Source organism: Oryza sativa, chromosome 1 (genome assembly GCF_034140825.1).
Source record: "Oryza sativa Japonica Group chromosome 1, ASM3414082v1".
NCBI lineage: Eukaryota > Viridiplantae > Streptophyta > Magnoliopsida > Poales > Poaceae > Oryza > Oryza sativa.
Genome location: NC_089035.1, coordinates 23,150,356 through 23,169,912, shown reverse-complemented (window position 1 = coordinate 23,169,912; position 19,557 = coordinate 23,150,356). Strand labels below are relative to the sequence as shown.

Sequence of the window (19,557 nt, the reverse complement as noted above, 5' to 3'; positions counted from 1 at the left end):
GGCCGGAGAGCGAGCCCTAGGGCAGAGCGGCGGAGGCGGAGGCCGGAGGCGAACGGGAGGCCGGCGAGATGTCGTCGGTGTACGTGCTGGAGCCGCCGACGAAGGGCAAGGTGGTAGTGCAGACGACGGCCGGCCCGCTCGACATCGAGCTGTGGCCGAAGGAGGCCCCCAAGGCGGTGCGCAACTTCGTGCAGCTCTGCCTCGAGGGCTACTACGACGGCACGCTCTTCCACCGCGTCATCAAGTCCTTCCTCGTCCAGGGCGGCGACCCCACCGGCTCCGGCACCGGTGAGATCCCCAAATCCTTCGCCTATCTGTATCTAGGGTTTGTGATTCCAGACTGTACTGTTTGTTGGCCTGATTAGGTTGCTGGGGGGGGGGGGGGGGTTGGATCGAATTGCTGAACAGTGACCGAAAAGCTAGTAGGATATATGCTGCCTGGTTAACAATTTGATTGTGTTAATTTGTTGGGTATGTGAGCCATAGTGTAATTGGGGAGTTGTATAATGCTTTTGAATTGAAGGTGATATGTGTCTAATTGCTATATGCAGGGGGTGAGAGCATATATGGGGCCCCATTTGCAGATGAGTTCCATACGCGCTTGAGGTTTAACCACAGGGGTTTAGTGGCGTGTGCCAATGCCGGCACGCCTCACTCGAATGGGAGTCAATTCTTTATCAGCCTTGACCGTTGTGATTGGCTCGATAAGAAGAATACCATCTTTGGGAAGGTACTGTGTTTGGCTTGATTATTGATCTCAGGGCGGTATTTGGTGCTATGCATTTGTCTCATTTAGGGTGATTATGGTTGCTTATTATGATGTTGTATGCTGTATGCAGGTCACTGGCGATTCTATTTTCAACCTTCTAGCCTTGGCTGATATCGAGACTGATAAGGATGATCGACCTGTGTATCCGCAGAAAATTCTTTCAGTTGAGGTTGTCTTTTGTTCTCTCGTTTTTGGTGCACTTCCACTTTGTTTTGGTACTTACAATTTGATGATATAGTACCTTCTAAAAACTATTTATGGTGAAGCCAACTTATTTAATGGTTAGCTACGTATGCTTCTAATTCTGAAGGTACTCTGGAACCCATTTGATGATATTGTTCCAAGGCAACTTAAGAAGACTGAGCCTACTGCCAAGGGTGATATCGAGGGGAAATCAAAGAAGAAAGCCGTTAAGTAAGTTGTCTGCCACTTCATGTTGCCCTTGAAAAGATAGGGAGATGTGCGTTTGTTTTGACTTGTTTTATTCATCATACAGGCAACTTAATGTGCTTTCATTTGGAGATGAAGTAGAAGAGGAGGAGAATGAGGCAGCATCCTCTGTGAAGGACAAAATAAAAAGTATTCACGATGTGTTGGATGATCCTCGGTTTCTTAAAGGAGAGGCACCGGATGAGCAACTGGTGAGTAATATCATTTGTAGTTAGATAAGCCTTTAAAACTGGCAACTGGCCAGTGAACACACTCACAGTAACAATAACAGGACAAAACAAACTCTGCAGTAACGCTGCTGTTTCAGCACCTTACAGTATGAAATCAGGACTTGATGTGCTGTTTTTTCTACTTTACCAAGGAAGGTGGTTCATTTGAGCTGTTTATGTAGGTTATGTGTTTTCAGTTTTCACTAGTCCATAATACTTCATAGCCAAGTATCTAGCTACAAGACATTGAGTCAAAAAAGTATTTTTTTTAATAAATATTTCATACTAGGCCTCCTTTTGAACACATGATTTTTTTCCTGGTTCCTGAGAGAACTGAACCGCTTCCTAGAAATTCCTTTGTTACAAAGGAGGTCCTAGTTTATTTTCCAGGAAACATGTACTATGAACTCAGGACCACTCTGTACTTAGTACTAATCAGAATACTCTCATTTATGATCTGATTTCCTGTTATATGTTGTTCTTCAGTCATGCACAATCTGTCTTTTGTTACTTTAGGGCATAAACTGTTACTCTGCTATGGTTTTGCAATTACTGTGCCACCTTTAGATCAGATTAAGAGTTAACTTGTTAAGAGACATTACAGAGGAATGTCATCTTGGAACCATTACAATGGTCTCATTTAGAAAAATGCTATCGCGAACATGAAATATTCTGATAATTATCATTACCATCACATTTTCCATCCCATGGGTATGAAATGCCCATTCCCCCCTTCCCCCACACTTTTTACTTTCATTTTCTTTTCTTTTGTTGTTACTTAGGCAGTTTCACCTGTTATAACATACCAAAACTTGGAAGCATTTTTAAAAATCAGATTAAACATTTAATTTTCAAGCGAACAATTCTTTATGCAGATTTAATAAAGTATTTCTAATCCATGTAATTATCAAGTTCAAAATCTATTTTGCCTCCTTTCGAATTCTCTCACCAAAATAGATGTTAAGTGGATGGGAAATGTTGCAGCAGTAGTATTCCCCAGAATTTTTCATGTCTGATGATGGCATTTTACTACAGAAGACCTTTTGGATGGTATTTTTTTGCGTTCCTTTACGATGGCATTGGACATATTTACTTTATTATGAATTAGTTTTAGTTCCTCTTAAATGTAAAAAGTCATTATGCTTATTCCAATCTTGCAGACCAAGGAGCAAGAGGACAAAAAAAAGGAGACTGTTCAATCTGTCAGGGAGGCTTTAGTATCAAAAAAATCTGACTTCAGAGAGCTAGAGCATGATTCAGAAACAGATGATTATCCTGACGATGAAAACGAGGAGGATTTTGATAACAGAATGCGCTCTCAAATTCTAAGAAAACGCAGGGAGCTTGGGGACATCCGCTCTAGTGAAACCTCCAAAAAAACAGGTAAATTATCTTCCTGTTTATATTAGAAACATCAATATCCAACTGTTGAACAATTTGATAGTAGTGTAACAGTTTTAGCAGGTAGTGTGCTTCTGCAATTTCCTGCCAATGTTTGCAATTTTTTAATACTTACGGAATTATGATTGCTAAATATTGTTTAATACTTTGTTTTGTTGCTTGGTACAGATAAAGCACACCGTAAAGACAAGGAGTTACCAGTTCACAGGTTCATATCTACCATATCTCTGTATAACCTTATCTGTACCATACCTTTGAAATAGCTGTGTAATGTTGAAAAGGTTGTTTATTTCAAAGCCTCATTATTATGTAATATTGAACAACGGTGAACTGTACTTTTGCGATAGTTGAAAGAGGGGAGGAGGGGGATAAATCGGATTTGACCCTATTGAACAACTATAATATACCCCTTCTCGACTTCACTACTTAGCATGCAATCCTGCAGCCCCCTGAAATACCTCTCTCTTATACAATATTATATGATTATGTTCTGAAATGTCATGGTACAGTATTTACATTTAGTTATTGGCAAACTAATATTCAGGGTCAAGAATCTGTCTGAAACTCCAAATGGACTATCTTTCCAAACCAGAATCAATCTTAAAAGAAATGGTCTATTTCAATCTTAAAAGATTTGGTTTATTTCTGTTCATCCTTTAACCGTAACGTTGTTCAGAATCAGTGGACCATGCTGTACTGGACTTCTGAACTTCATTTTATTCCAATGGTTTTAGTAAATTTGTTACCTATCTGATGTTTGCAGGAGTGACGATGACAATGATGACGACAATGAAGACCACCAGCTAACCAAGTCTAGAAAATTTTCTATGAAGAAAAAAGGCATTGGCTCAGAAGCCAGTGCTGAAAGGATGTCCAAAGGCGATGCTAATTTGCAGCTATTGAATCCAGCTGAGCAAGAGAAGCATTTGCAAAAACAGAAAAGGCGCCGTCTTCAAGGCCGTGAAGATGAGGTAGTGATTTTTTTTTGCTTGTTTGCAATTTCAACATTTTTATCCCATGCCAAGATGTTCATGCCTATTCATATAATCATATTCCAATTAGCATCACATCTACTTCTTAGCTTCTATGTTCTCTAAGTTGAGCTGTGAAATGTTTCTTACCTGTTGTTTTTCTTGTTAGACGTTAGCGAAGCTACAGAAGTTCAAGGCATCGTTTCTCAGTAAGAACCCTGCAACTGGTAACACAGAAAAGAAGACTGATGAAGAGGATTACACAGGGTGGCACAGCAACCGGCTGACTTTTGAACCTGATTCTTCTAAGGTATGCTACCACACCCTCTACTTTTCTTGCTCATCTTTTTCAGCACACAAGTGGCAAATAGATTCATTATGTGCAGTGCCTGAGTTGTTATCTGATATTTACAGGATGGAATGACGAGGAAAGATGATCCAGATGACTATGTAGTGGTTGATCCTCTCCTTGAGAAAGGAAAACAAAAATTCAACAAGATGCAAGCAAAGCTTAAGCGGAGAGAACGTGAATGGGCAGGCAGATCTCTGACCTGACCGCATAAGCTGCTTGAGGTGCTTTACTGTTTCCTTCATAAGCGGCCTTCCTGAATTTTTCAGCTTACATTAATTTATCCTTTTTTTGCCTCTCAGAGGTGCACCGTGCAAAAGATTACCTCATATCATAACAGTGCCACTACTGCAGTTTTGATGGTGTTGTAACTGTACACTGCGTTTCGCTATGTTGTGGTTCATGGTAGAGGGACCACCTGTAGACTAGTGCTTTTAACATTAACATTTGTATCATTGTCAATCAAACTGTAAATAACAATTGTTTTAAACTTAGAGGTTCATAATGCCCTTATTAAGTTGCAGTGGTCTTTTTTTTTATTGGAATTTCTTTTGTGGTATCATGTGCTACAGGACAGATTATTTATATAACCGCATAAATTGATCCGACTCTTATCTTGGAACAGAACGCTCTTCCAGGCAACCATCAGTCGCATTGCAGGCTTGCCGCGTTAAGGGTTTTACGAGCCTCAGAAAACACAGCCTGTAGCATGATTTTCCAAAGTGGATGAAGTATTTTTTTCCCGGTTATTGCATGACTGTAGCAGTTCGGTGCTGTCCAGCCATTAGTAGTAGTATTTTTAGAGAGATCTTAGACAATTCATATGCAAGCCCATGGGCGTCAATACATGGGCCCTGTAAATGAAAGCCGGCAGCCACGTCATGGGTTAGGAATGTCCACCACGGCTCTGAATTTGTCAACTGGAGTAGTTTAGAAAAGGAAGTTGTGTTCTTCCCACGTAATTGTGACTTTACCCCTTCCCTTTAGGTTTTATGATTTTGCTCTCCTTTTCTACCTGAAGCTTTGATTTGTCCCTAGTGTGTTAAGTCATCTTAACGGTATTAACTTCGTGGTGGAGCTGCCAAAAAGTGATCGGAGCAATCCGCTAAATTGACAAATGAGAAATCTGTTGGAAGAAAAAAAGGAGGTTCGCCTACGCAGTTGAAAAATTCTAACTCTTATTAGTGCAAACAATTCAACGTGATTAATCCAAATGAACATAGTTTTTTTTTCCTGAATGGATCAACATAATTGAAATCGTTGCCTTTTCTCGTGTCCACAAGCGGAGGTCAAAGCACACGCCTACATTTTGCAACTGATTGAATCTCATTTTCGTACTCATAGCAATGATGGTTGAATGTGGCCGTGTCATATACATCAACCGCATGATTGACCTTTTCTTTGCCATTACTTGGGATGGTTGTACGTATGAGTACGATTGTGCTTCAATTAAACATTTACTCATAGCATGATGGCTTTTTTCTATTCTATTTAATGAAATTGGCGCTTCTCGATTCGTTAAAAAAAAGTTAGACATTTACCGCCCCTCGCCGGGGCAAAATGGCTGGCGATTGAAGACCAGGAAAACCTCGGAGGAATTTTAACCTCAGAGGAATTTTAGGTTCATCTGTCTAGTACGTCTCCAAGTTCAAATGCAATGACTTTGTTTCTCCAACTGCAAAAACTCGTAGCGTATACACGCACAATTGAAAAGTTGAACTTGATAAACACTTAGTATTTCATAGAAATTAAAGCACTTCATAAAGACAGCTTTAAACGGTTCAAATGAAAAGTTGCAGGCATTCTATTCAACCAGAATACCAAGTCATATGCATTGTTTGTTGGACTTCCTTCACGCCTTCAGCTTTATATGAATGTGACTAGCACATAAAAACTAAGCAGTGGAATGAAAAATTCCCCAACCAGAAGTGCTATATACAGCTCGAACTATCTGAATACTTTCTTTTTTTGTCGCCGCATTTTTTATGTACTAAGTAGGCATGGATATTCTATTTTCTGCATTAGCCAGTGAAATTGCCAGTCGGACCATCTCCTTCATCGTTGCCAAGTATCAGAAGCAGACCACCATGGATAAGACAATTAGGCTACATCAGCTGCTGCTTCGAGCCCGGACAATCATCGAAGAAGCTGATGGAAGGCACATCTCCAACCAAGCGATGCTTCTGCAGCTCAGGCAGCTAAGAAACGCCATGTATGAAGGCCATTATGTGCTCGACACCTTCAAGGGACAGACCGAGGTGAACAAACCTTTCAACAACCTGAGCAAAATCCAGGTCAGCATCGAGAGTTTGGAGTCTAAGATAGGTGATTTGAAAGAATTTGTTGTGTTTTTGATGGACTGCCCTCGCTTCCTTCGCGAACCATACAACACATATCTTTTCATGGAGAGGTGTATGTTTGGTCGGCATGTAGAGAAAGATCATATCATTGATTTCTTGATGCAACCTTCAAGTTTGTCCTTAGAAATTCTTCCTGTCATTGGCCCTCGAGAAATCGGAAAGAGGACGCTGGTAGAGCATGTACTGAACAAGGAGATGGTACAGAAACATTTCTCACACATTATTCGTCTCAGCAGCGATGATCTTAACAATATAGAAAATGACAGTACTAGCAAGGGACACAACTTAATTTCCTTTACTGAGAGGAGTTTACTTGTTGTAGAGCTTGAGCATGAAGCTGATTTGGTGGCATGGGGAAGATTTCGCTCCTCTCTTTCGAAGATAAATATTATGATTAAGGTCTTACTTATTAGTTGTGTGCAGAAGGTCTCAACATCGGGGACAACAGGAGCACTGAAGCTAAAACGGATGCGCTCAGATGAGTTCTGGAATTTCTTCAGGACACTTTGCTTTGGAAGTGAAAACCCGTATGAGCATCAGTTGCTGTTATCAATGGCCTTGAAGATGGCAAAATTGGCGAAAGGTGATTTTGTATGTGCAAATATAGTTTCAAGGCTATTACGAGCTAACTTTAGTACAGAATTCTGGAGCCATATGTTGGATCGCATGATAAAAGGACAACGGCTGCACTTCCATTTATTTGGGGAACACGCAAATGACCGTGTTGGGAAAAACCGTTCTCACATTGTTTTTGATATTGCTGATGGCACCATCATTTTAGCCAATAAAATATATACCTCTACTACAAGCTTGGAGGACACGGGTGTTCCGAAAATTACGGTTGAAAACTTACTTAATAAAACCGCAATTATTCCCACCGAGGGAAACTTTGAGGTGTTACGGTGGCAATCTCCAATAGCTCCCTATTACAGCTACCTGGGAAATTGTGTCAATAGGAAAGCTTCACAGGTTGTACCAAAAGAGAGGTATCTCAAGAGAAAAAGAAAGGTATAAAAGCCTTAGGAAGCCTTAGGTTATTAAGGGTGTGTTTAGTTCACGCCAAAATTGGAAGTTTGGTTGAAATTAGAACGATGTGACAGAAAAGTTTGAAGTTTGTGTGTGTAGGAAAGTTTTGATGTGATAGAAAAGTTGGAAGTTTGAAGAAAAAGTTTGGAACTAAACTCGGCCTAAGAGATAACTTTAGGGTATAGTTCTGGAGCCATATTCTGACAACTCACAGTTAAGGACTAGAATATGTGACAATTTTATGTATTGGGTAATATAACACCTAATACAGTTTATGTGTAATGCCAAGTATAGTTTTCAATACTTTTACAACAAGCCCAATTTCTAGACTTTGAATCCTCTAATTACTCTCTCTTGGATATGGAAAAGCAAAGCTTTTTCACTAGGTTTGGCGGGAAGTGAGGAAGCCCTCTTATGGAGTTTGACAGGAACTAATGGGCTATCCCTAGTTGTGGACCGCTGCTAGAACTTTTCTTTAATTCTTTTTGATGTGTTACCGTCTTGCAGTGACTTGTTTTGTGGTGGCACAAATTCTTGTATTTCTTTTTGTTGTTTTTAGTGTGATTGGACGTCTTTCTCCTTCTATTAATGCAATGATACATAACTCTCTTGTGTATTCGAGAAAAAAAGTTTTCACTTGGTTGTTGTTAATGGATAAAGTGAATACGAGAGACCTATTGGATAGGAAGAATTGCAAACCCCAAGATGCTACAATCATCTGTTCCCTAGGCAAATTAAGTACTCAGATTCGGTGCTTGCTTGATATCTCTCTTTGAATCTGAAACCTGACATGACCATTGATTCCTCCTCCATTGCTGGAAAGGATAATGATGAATCTTTAGCTAGCTCATAGGCAGAGGAAAGGTATAGTCTCGTTAACAGATAAGGAAAAGTTGATCCGCTACCAAATACGTTGTGGATCCATGTTCTCCGGGGTAAATACTGGTTTGAGTGTTCTTGGGATGGGTTCTTTTGCCACTAGTACTAGTACAGCTATCTACGAGAAAAGGAAACGATCAAATCGCCTAAACCTATTCTATTGGTTAACTATTCCGGTTCTAATATGGAATCGTAGTGAGAGTATCTAGCATACATCTGTACATTCTGAACTAAGTTCTACTAATTTCTTCTAAGATAGGGTGTTCGCATTCCCGCTTGCACTAACGAACTGTGATGTTTACGGATGAGAAGTAGGCTGTTGGACAGATGATGCTTGTATTTCCAGCCTTCATCGGCTCCGAGGTGTGGTCGGGTGAGCAGTCTACGGAACGTTTCACTGCCTGGCCTCCCGGGTTTCTGAGTGCTAGCGAACCTCCTTAGAAGTAGCTATATTGGAATACCCCGCTGACTTCAGATTCTGATTGGCTGGAGGTGAAGACCTTAGCCAATCCATCTTATTCAGGATAGTTCGGTATGAATGGTATTCTTTTTAGTCTTAATCCTAACACTTCTATCATGGGCTTTTTCAGTGCTCTGGGGAACTAGGGGAATGAAAATGAAGCACTGGTAGATCTCAATAGGGCCTTCCTAAAGACAGAAATACTAGACAAGGAGGGGAATAGTTCCACGTGCCAAGAGAAGGGGATTGCTTGTGTTATGAATGGGCTATCGAACTTGCTTTGACATATTATCATATCATATAAAAATAGAGTTTTTAGACAGAATGAATCAACTCACTCATTTTTCCTTGGTCATCATTATGTTGAATTAAAGTTTTTGGATAGAAAATTGCATCTTGCTAATATTTTTTTACTAAACCATTGGATGCTTCTCACTTTGCTTTTCTTTGTGAGAATGGGGAATTATTCATCCTTTTGGCATGTTTTGGTGGGAGTTTGTGCTCTTGGTTTTATAAAGCAAATATGAAAATAAATGAAAAATGAAAAAAAAGAGAGTTTTGTTTTATGCTTATTGTATATTCTTGTGCATGCTAGCAATATAAGTAAGATTTATTTATCGCGAGTATAGCTTGTATGCATTGTAGGCTTTTCATGAGGCTTAGATATTCCTTTTAAGGAAGTGATGGATGTCACTTAAATTCTTTTACTTGAATCAAGAGAATATGCAATGTCGAAACTAGTGCTTAGTTTGGATGAGTAATGCTTGTATATATGCTTGTTGGATGTTATTCCTGAAATTGCTCTTTGTTTGATCCAAATGCCGCAAGTATTAATATTGCTTGTATTTACTTTTAAGAGAGGTAAAAGTAAATACTGAATCATTGGAAACAGTCTTGATGACAAAGACATATTCGCGATGAGGAAAATAATAGGTGCCGAATCCTTGGCAACAGTCTTGACGACAAGGATGTACCCGGAATGATTGAGAGATTATGCTAAAATGAGCACAAAAGGCTCAAAAAAATATTGAAAGTTCTCTTAGTTATTTTTGTGATGGAGTTAATTTGAGAAAGAGTAATAATGCAATAGGTATATATGTAGGGGTTTTTCTATTCAACATATGTTCTAGTGAATATGTTGCATTATAAATCGCTTGAAGTCATGAATCTTGATTGTTGATTTGATCTCACTGGTAAAAGCTGTGGTCCTCTACTTTGTTTCTAATTATCATGATGGTTCCCTCATTTGTGCAATAGTTTGGACATAACTGCAAGGTTATAAAGGGGATGCAAAAGAAAATAACAGTCGAAGACATTCCTCTTAAAAGTATTGTCAAAACATTGGTGTTGGTGATTCCTGTACTCCTTTTAGGAGGATCCGGGAAGGGAAAGTAAGAGCTCAATCTTAGCCAAGACTATCAAGACTATCATCATATGCCAGGAATAAGAATGATAATGTGGAAAAACATTTCCAGAGAGATGTCCAAATTAAAGTCAATTTCTGCTACCACTGTCTTCACAAGCCTATGATGAATATGTTCAAAACAAACCAAGAGCTAGCTTCTTTCTCAGTATCCAACAATTCAAATATCTGGATTTATTTTTGGGTAATGCCAAGTACACTATTCAATACTTTTACAACAAGCTCAATTTACAGGGTCAACTCTATCCTTCTAATATATTCGACAATGCTCTTGCTGCTTTCACCTCAAAAAACAACAAGCTCAATTTCTGGACTTTGAATCCTCTAATTACTCTCTCTTGGATATGGAAAAGCAAAGCTTTTTTCACTAGGTTTGGCGGGAAGTGAGGAAGCCCGCCTATGGAGTTTGGCAAGAGCTAATGGGCTATCCCTAGTTGTGGACCACTGCTAGGATTTTTCTTTAATTCTTTTTGATGTGTTGCTGTCTTGCGGTGACTTGTTTTGTGGTGGCACAAATTCTTATATTTCTTTTTGTTGTTTTTAGTGTGATTGGACGTCTTTCTTCTTCTATTAATACAATGATACATAACTCTTTTGTGTATTCGAGAAAAAAAGTTTTCACTTGGTTACTGTTAATGGATAAAGTGAATACGAGAGACCTATTGGATAGGAAGAATTGCAAACCCCAGATGCTACAATCATCTGTTCCTTGGGCAAGTTAAGTACTCAGATTCGGCGCTTGTTTGACATCTCTCTTTGAATCTGAAACCTGACATGACCATTGATTCCTCCTCCATTGTTGGAAAGGATAACGATGGATCTTTAGCTAGCTCATAGGCAGAGGAAAGGTATAGTCTCATTAACAGATAAGGAAAAGTAGATCCGCTACCAAATACGTTGTGGAGCCGTGTTCTCCGGGGTAAATACTGGTTTGAGGGTTCTTGGGATGGGTTCTTTGGCCACTAGTACTAGTACAGCTATCTACGAGAAAAGGAAACGATCAAAAATCGCCTACACCTATTCCACCGGTTAACTATTCCGGTTCTAATTTGGAATTGTAGTGAGAGTATATGGCATACGTCTGTGCATTCTGAAGTCTGAACTAAGTTCTACTAATTTCTTCTAAGATAGTGCCGTTCTCATTCTCGCTTGCACTAACGAACTGTGATGTTTACGGATAAGAAGTAGGCTGTTAGACAGATGATGCTTGTATTGCTAGCCTTCATCGGCTCCGAGGTGTGGCCGGGTGAGTAGTCTATGGAACGTTTCACTGCCTGGCCTCCCAGGTTTCTGAGTGCTAGCGAACCTCCTTAGAAGTAACTCTATTGGAATACCCCGCTGAGGTGAAGACCTTAGCCAATCCATCTTATTCACGGTAGTTCGGTATGAATGGTATTCTTTTTAGTCTTAATCCTAATACTTCTATCATAGGCTTTTTCAGTGCTCTGGGGAGCTAGGGGAATGAAAACGAAGCACTGGTAGATCTCATTAGGGCCTTCCTGAAGACAGAAATCCTAGACAAGGAGGGGAATAGTTACACGTGCCAAGAGAAAGGGATTGCTTGTGTTATGAATGGGCTATCGAACTTGTTTTGACATATTATCATATCATATCATATAGAAATAGAGTTTTTAGACAATGAATCAACTCACTCATTTTTCCTTAGTCATCATTATGCTGAATTGAAATTTTTGGATAGAAAATTGCAACTTGCTGATATTTTCACTAAACCATTGGATGCTTCTCAGTTTGCTTTTTCTTCATGAGAATTGGGAATTATTCATCCTTTTGGCATGCTTTGATGGGAGTTTGTGCTCTTGGTTTTATCAAGCAAATCTGAAAATAAATGAAAAATGAGAAAAAAAGAGAGTTTTGTTTTATGCTTATTGTATATTATTGTGCATGCTAGCAAATACTAAACAAATGCTATAAATAGATCTTACTTTTATTGCTCATGTATATTATTGTGCATTATTGTGTCGGTTTTGGTTTTGGGTTTTTCGTTTGGATACTCATGATTAATTCATGTTTATTACTTCTAGATGGATACTATGCATTTGTAATACTGTTGTTTGCTAATGTTAAGTTGAAGAGAAGTTGTGCTCGAATATGGTTTCTTGGTTGATTCATGTGTATGTGAGTCTTGATGCCTCGAGAGAGTGTTGCCTGTGATGAATCGGGAGTCAACTTGGGAGAACATGACATCGGGACGACCAAGATATCATGCGGGATGCTTAGGCTAAATATCAATGCACTTGGTTTGTAAAGATTCCATATGGCATATGATGGAGATATTGAGTGCGTATGGGATGTGGAGTCAAATTTGGAAGGAGTCCAAATTTGGTATGATTGGAGTTTGTTTATTTCTTGTGCGAGAAGGTTTCCTAGTATATTAAGACTTCTTTCTTTAGGCTACTTACCTCAGGTATAAATAGAGAGGAGGTTGAGGCCTCGTGATATTAATTTTGTGAGAGTTTAGTTTTAGAGAAAAGTTAGGGTTTCGAGTTTAGTCGAGATGCTTGAGGGAGTGTTGTTGTTGCACTTTTAAACATGAATATAAGCAATAAAGTTCAATCTACTTGGAGAGATTTTCAATTTGTGTTTTCTTGGGTTTCGATGGTCACACCGGTGGTCAAACCGATGATATTGGCCCGATTAGACTAGCGACAATATCACGGTTAGACTGGTGATGGTGACAAGCGACGACAGCGAGATCGTGCTATTAGACCGGAGCTACAACGCTGGTCAGATAAGAGGTCTTCAAGCTGTTAGACCGGCGCATCTACTCCGGTCAGACCGATCTCCATCAATTCGAGGGCAACTTTTAATTCCGCTAACAGTTTTGGTTTTTGGGTATACCAACCATTCACCCCTATCTGATTAGCTTGGTTCTTACTGTGTGATCCTATAATTACAATCACTTTTACTTTTTTTTGCCTTTAGTTGGGATGGTTCTAAGTATGTGTGCTATTGTACTCCAACCAGACAAAGGCCCCCTCTCCCCGAGAAAATGGCGGCCGATCGAGTGTATCACAAAAGAAACACTACTATAGAAACCCTAATTGGTGCCGGTTTGGAACCCCCCTTAGGTGTCGGTTTTCCCAACCGGTACCACGGAGGCCGCACTGATGACTTTTGGTCATCAGTGCCGGTTTTAGAACCGACACCTTTGATGTCTTAGGAATGCAAAAAAAAAGTTGGCTCGATGCATGCATCGATCAATTTCACTTCAAGAACACATGAACACATGAACACAACATGAACATCAAGAACACATGAGCACACATAAACACAAGATGCCGCTACCAGGCTGTCGTTGTCGCTTCTGCTCTCGTTCGCCGCCGTTGGGCCATCGCCGAGTATCCTCCCGGCCAGATCTGGCGGAGGGGAGGTGCCGCCGCCGCTGTCGGGTCGACGCCTTCCCTCTCGCCACCGCCCGCCGCTGCCGCTCCTACCTCCCTTCCTGCCGGGCCACCGCTCTCGGCAGGATCCGGCAGAGGGCGCCGCCGCTGCCTTCCCTCTTGCCACCGCCCACCGCCGCCCCCGCTTCCCCTCCTATCGGGCCGCTGCTCCCGGCCGGATCTGGCGGAGGGCGCCGCCGCTGCCCTCCCTCCCGCCCCGCCCCCGCCTCCCGTCCTGCTGGGCTGCCATTCCCGGCCGAATCTGGCGGAGAGCGCACCACCTCCACGTCCACCGCTGGGCCGCCACTCCAGGCTGGATCTGGTCGAGGGTGCTGCCGCCTCTGCCTCCACCGCCGCCGCCGTCTCCACCACCCGGCCGCAGCCGACGCGCGAGAGAGCCGAGGGGAGGGCGCAAGAGAGCCAAGGGGAAGAGAAGAGGAGAAGAATGAGAGAATAAAGAAAGAGATAAGGAGAGAGAGAGGGGGGGGGGGTGGGGGGATAAGAACGGACGCGGCTCCCCGTGCGGCTCGGCTCGGTTAGAAAACTGACACCTATAATATATTATAGGTATCATTTTTTTAAAAAGCCGGCACCTATTCCTTTTACCACAAAGATGCCGGTTCTTGGGTGGGTCCTGCGCCAACTAAAAGATGCTGGATGTAAATTAAAACCGGCATCTATTTCTGACAGGGGTAAAAGATGCCGATTTTTTTAATAAAAAAATGGGCACCTATTAGGAGATAAAGATGTCAGTTCTTGGCATTTTGGTAGACTGACGGGCGCGCGGGAGGGAAAGGCACTATAGGTGCCGGTTTTATCACTTTCGGCACACATAGTGCCAACATATATATATTTGATGTTTCGTAGTAGTGAAAGATTGGTCCAGGTTCCAGTTATAAATATCCCGGTCATGGTGTAGAACATTAATGAAGTTCTTAAGAGGAATTTTTGGTTCATGTAGACAGTACAGGGTTTCAAAGTTCAAATGCAATGACTTTATTTCTTCAACTCCAAAGATACGTAGCATATGCATGCACAATTACATCCGTTGAATACAAAGTCATTGCATGCACAATTACATTTGTTGACTTTATGCCTATACGTCTTTCAAGAAACCAAAGCACTTGACAAGGACAGCTCCACTGTTCAAATGGGAGCTTTCAAGCATTATATTTCAACCAGTATGTCAAGCCATGTGCCTTGTTTTTCAGAATTTGGAGATATGAACTTCCTCATCTTCTCCTTAATTAATTAGCTCCTATAGCTAATAAAAACAATGTGTGGAATGGAAAAAATTACCCAACCACAGCTGCTACACATAGTTTTGCCCATATACATAATACCTTCGTTTCAGGTTATAAGACTTTCTAGTATTACCCACATTCATATAGATGTTAATGAATCTAGGCGCGCGCGCGCATACACACACACACACACACACACACACACATATATATATATATATATATATATATATATATATATATATATATATATATATATATATATATATATATATATATATATATATATATATATATATATATATATATATATATATATATGTCTAGATTCATTAACATATATATGAATATGGGCAATGCTAAAAAAATCTTATAATATGAAACGGAGGAAGTACTTCCTTTCTTCCCACAGTTGAAGTATTAAGAAGGCATATGGATATACTGCTGTCTGCATTAGCCAGTGATCTTGCGAGCCGCATCATCTCCTACCTCCTTCTGAATTATCAGAAGAAGACCACCATGGATATGATGGATAGATTACATCAGATGCTCGATCCTTAGAGTCTCCACAATCATTGAAGAAGCTGATAGCAGGTACATCTCCAACCAAGGGAGGGTCCTGCAGCTCAGACGGCTAAGAGAAGTTGTCTATGAAGGCCATCACATGCTTGACACCTTCAAGGGACACACCATGGTGGGCCATTCTTTCAATCTGAAGAAAATCCAGGTTACTGTGGGGAGTTTAGAATCTACAATAGGTGACATGAAAGAATTCGTTGTGTTTTTGATGGACTGTCCTCGCATCCTTCGCCAACCATACATTACATATCTTTTCATGGAGAGGTGCATGTTTGGTCGTCACAAGGAGAAAGCTCATATCATTAGCTTTTTGATGCAACCTTCTAATTCGACCTTAGAAGTTCTTCCTGTCATTGGCCCTCGAGAAATCGGGAAAAAGACTCTGGTTGCACATGTATGTAATGAGGAGATGGTGAAGAAACATTTTTCTTGCATTATTCGTCTCAGCGGCAATGATCTTAACAGTCTAGAAAATGGTAATGCCATGAAGCGACACAATTTAATGTCATTCAGTTAAAGGTGCTTACTTGTTGTTGAGCTTGAACATGATACTGATTTGGTAGCATGGAAAAGGTTATATTCCTTGTTTTCAAAGATAAATCATCTAAACAAGGTCATACTAATTAGTTGTCTGCAGAAGGTCTCGAGGTTAGGAACAACACCAACATTACAACTAAAAGAGATGCATCCTGATGAGTTCTGGTATTTCTTTAGGACCCTTAGCTTTGGAAGTGAAAACCCAGATGAGCATCAGGTGCTATTGCCAATAGCAATAAAGATCGCAACATTAATGAGTGGCGACTTTGTATGTGCAAATGTGCTTTCGAGGTTATTAAGAGCTAACCTTAGTGCAGAGTTCTGGAGCCATATCTTGAGATTTCTTAACAAATCAGTACAGTGGCACTTCCATGTCTTTGGAGAACACCCATTGTACTGCCTTAGGAAAGGCCTCTCTTACTACATTTCTATAATGATGGTACCTTCATTCTGTGCAGTAGTTCATACAGTACCACTAGGAATTTGGTAGAATGTGGTACGCGGAAAATAGCATCTGAAGACATTTCTCTCAAAGGTGTTGCTGCTCCAAGTGAAGGAAGCTTTGAACTTGTGAAATGGAGGTCTCCAATACCCCCATACTACAGCTATCTAGTAAAGGAATGTGTTGTTCAGAAAGCTTCGGAAGTTGTTCCTGAAGATAGAGGCCTCAAGAGAAAGAGAAGGGTATAAATCACCAGTTCCTGTGAAACATAGTTGTGACCAACAGTTTTTTCTGTGTTAATTATTGAGTGTATAATTATCTGATGGCTGTATTTAATAGTGAGTTTCTGGTATGTTATATTGATTGCTATAGAATAGAAGTTAGCAAGGTCTTCTGCTTTTCCACAGTTAAACAAAAATACCGACACAACACTTTCAAGTCTTCTACCTGCTCTGTCTGTAGGCGATTTGGAATCACAGGCACGATGTTGTTTTTAGGGGACGAACCCCATCAGTTGGATCCAGCCTGCAAAGTTGTGTAAGCGAAGCAGCCCTCTGGGCAGAAAATTTAAAGATTGAAAACAGACATGTAATTTCTGTTTGGAAACAAATTCTCTTCCCTCCCTCCAAACTCTTAATCTTATGTAACGTACCTTATTCTATCACAAATGCAATGACGAATTCAGATGGGGAAGTTCTCCCCCCCGGTGATTTAGTTAAAAAAATACTCAAAATCCACTTGTTTAAAAAAGAATCTATTTTCTTAAGCATATAAAGGATAAGTACGCCCGTCTCTTATGGTATGGTACTGTATTATATGGCATGCATATGTACATTGAATGCTACTCTCTCTGTTTCATATTACAAGTCGTTTGGCTTTTTTCTTAGTATATTTTGATAATATGTTTGTTTTGTATAGAAAATATTAGCATTTCTTTTATAAATTTGGTCACACATAGAGGACTTTGACTAAGAAAAAAAATCAGATGATTTATAATATGAAATGGAGGGAGTATCATACAAGGCAGGGCGGAGCTAGAAAATCTCCAAGAGTAGGGCTCAACTTGCTTATACACCTTGTATTTTCAAAATTTTCACTAAGTTTTGATAGATTTTAGTAAGAGTTTAGGAGACAAGCCTAGAGCTCAAGTCCTAGCTGCCCTAGGCTTATCTCTGCCACTTACAAGGACACACTAGATTATTGCCTGCACATACATAGCATTTCATACTGCCTTGCTAGGTTCTGAGTATTACTTGCTAATTTATATCCTTTGCCATCTACACTAACGAAAAAAAAGATTGCTAAATTTACTTAATATCCAGTCACCGGTCGCGACTAGCACGGAACCAAAAGACACCTAGCACTTTTGTATGACGACCAGAATCACTAGAAGCTGGTACAAATCTTTTGTTACTGATCTATTTCTAGTTGTCATAAATAAAATGTGATTTGGGTATATACCGACGCTGAACATGCATGCCTCCCCCTGTCTCCCATGCCCATGTGGGCCATCCAAACCTTGTTTGATTACAAACCAATTCAAAAAATAACTTTGAAAAGAAAAAGAAAATTCTACTAATGAAAAAAAAAACTATACCCAATCATGTGTATAGACTATATACATACAAATATAAACATCACAAACTTTGTACACATAACTTTATAAACATTCTTATGAAAAATATTTGAATCTGAATTTGGATATAAATTTTTGGTGTATAAATTTTGAGTCTATAAGCTTTGTATATACAAATTTGAAAAACATGTTCGAAAACAATTTGATAAAACCAAAACAAAAATGTATAAGGGTCTTGGTTGAGTCCCTCCTCTGAGTCCTGTGCACATGCAGCAGCTTCGCTGCACGAAAAAAAAGAAAATAAAAGGGAAAAAATTATCTGGTGGGCCGTGCGCAAGGGTAAGGACCGAGAAACGTGCATGACTTAGAATCCTAGCACTTATGCGCTAAATAGGATTTTCGGACTAATTCAAGTCAACATAGTTAAAGTTGCTAGTCCGCACCACAGCCACATAAAGGTCAAAACACAAATATATTGCCTGAAAGTCGCAACAAATCGATAGTCATTGTAGTAGCAGTGTATAGCATTGTTATTGCATTAATATTTTGCAGACATAGTTGATTTTTGACAAATGGAGGTCGTAGAGGCTTGGCCATTCCTAATCTTTATTTGGAACGTGACATTTTGCCAGCTTTGTACGATGTGTAGCTGTGTGTTAGAGAAACAAGTTACGACTCAACCCTAGGTGCAAATGCTCCTCAGTGTGTTAGAGAAAGGTTATCAAGTCTATTTTCTAATTGAGTAAATGGCGCACGATTTAGATGTTCCAATCAAAAGTGGCGGCTAAATCGTACACAGTTTGATTTGTTGGAAAGTGGACTCATAACATTTCCAAATATGAACTTAGATACTTTGAATCTTTCTGATTTGATGCACAACTCTTCGTAGAATTGACAGTCAGTACTGCACCTGCATACCCTCATCCATGTCCTTATGCACTGTTGCACATTAATGGTTAGGTACAACTGATCTGCAATATACATTCCAAGAACAAAGTTAAGTGACTACAGATGGTTGGTTTGGAAGAATAAGTTTCATTAGTTTTTTGGTGGTTGTAGTATAATATATTTTATCCACAATATTCTATAATAGTTTCACAACCTCAGATAGCCACAAACTGAACTATATTTTTAAATCCATATGCCCATTCCTAACTTACGTGTTAGGCTTCATCGCCATCTCATTAACTCTCTATATATTAATGACAGGCACACAAAAAACAAGCAGCAGACTGAAAGAAGTTCCCAAGCTGAAAGGCTATAGCACCACCAATCTACTTTTATCTTGCCACTTTTTGTATAAGGTGGCCATGGATATACTGCTAACTGCATTGGCTAGTGACATTTCCAGCCGTGTCATCTCCTTCCTCGTTGCTAAGTATCGGAAGCAGAACACTATGGATAAGATGATTAGGCTGCATCGGCTGCTCCTTAGAGCCTTCACAATCATTGAAGAAGTCGATGGCAGGTACATCTCTAAC

The 19,557-nt window shown here is 40.0% G+C and overlaps 1 protein-coding gene across 2 annotated transcripts; it reads left to right on the top strand.

Annotated features, from left to right (window-relative positions):
• On the top strand, positions 1-5,266 carry LOC4324199 (peptidyl-prolyl cis-trans isomerase CYP57). 2 transcript variants are annotated; one of them, XM_026026678.2, is made up of 11 exons: positions 1-288; positions 552-730; positions 840-938; positions 1,080-1,183; positions 1,266-1,410; positions 2,589-2,811; positions 2,998-3,037; positions 3,593-3,800; positions 3,970-4,110; positions 4,215-4,373; positions 4,775-5,266. In XM_026026678.2, exons 1-10 carry the CDS (start codon positions 69-71, stop codon positions 4,353-4,355), a joined length of 1,500 nt encoding a protein of 499 aa, XP_025882463.1. In that variant the 5' UTR covers positions 1-68; the 3' UTR covers positions 4,356-4,373; positions 4,775-5,266. The 2 variants fall into 2 exon arrangements, with proteins under 2 accessions (XP_025882463.1, XP_015635388.1); XM_015779902.3 differs by lacking the exon at positions 4,775-5,266 and adding an exon at positions 4,452-4,688.
• Positions 5,267-19,557: the final 14,291 nt, after the last annotated feature.

Bases quoted from the DNA above. Each gene is read 5' to 3' on its own strand.
- LOC4324199 (XM_026026678.2), top strand. From the start codon at position 69: ATGTCGTCGGTGTACGTGCTGGAGCCGCCGACGAAGGGCAAGGTGGTA. The intron at 289-551 runs GTGAGATCCCCA...TGCTATATGCAG, and splicing joins CCCCACCGGCTCCGGCACCG to GGGGTGAGAGCATATATGGG. The intron at 939-1,079 runs GTTGTCTTTTGT...CTAATTCTGAAG, and splicing joins AGAAAATTCTTTCAGTTGAG to GTACTCTGGAACCCATTTGA.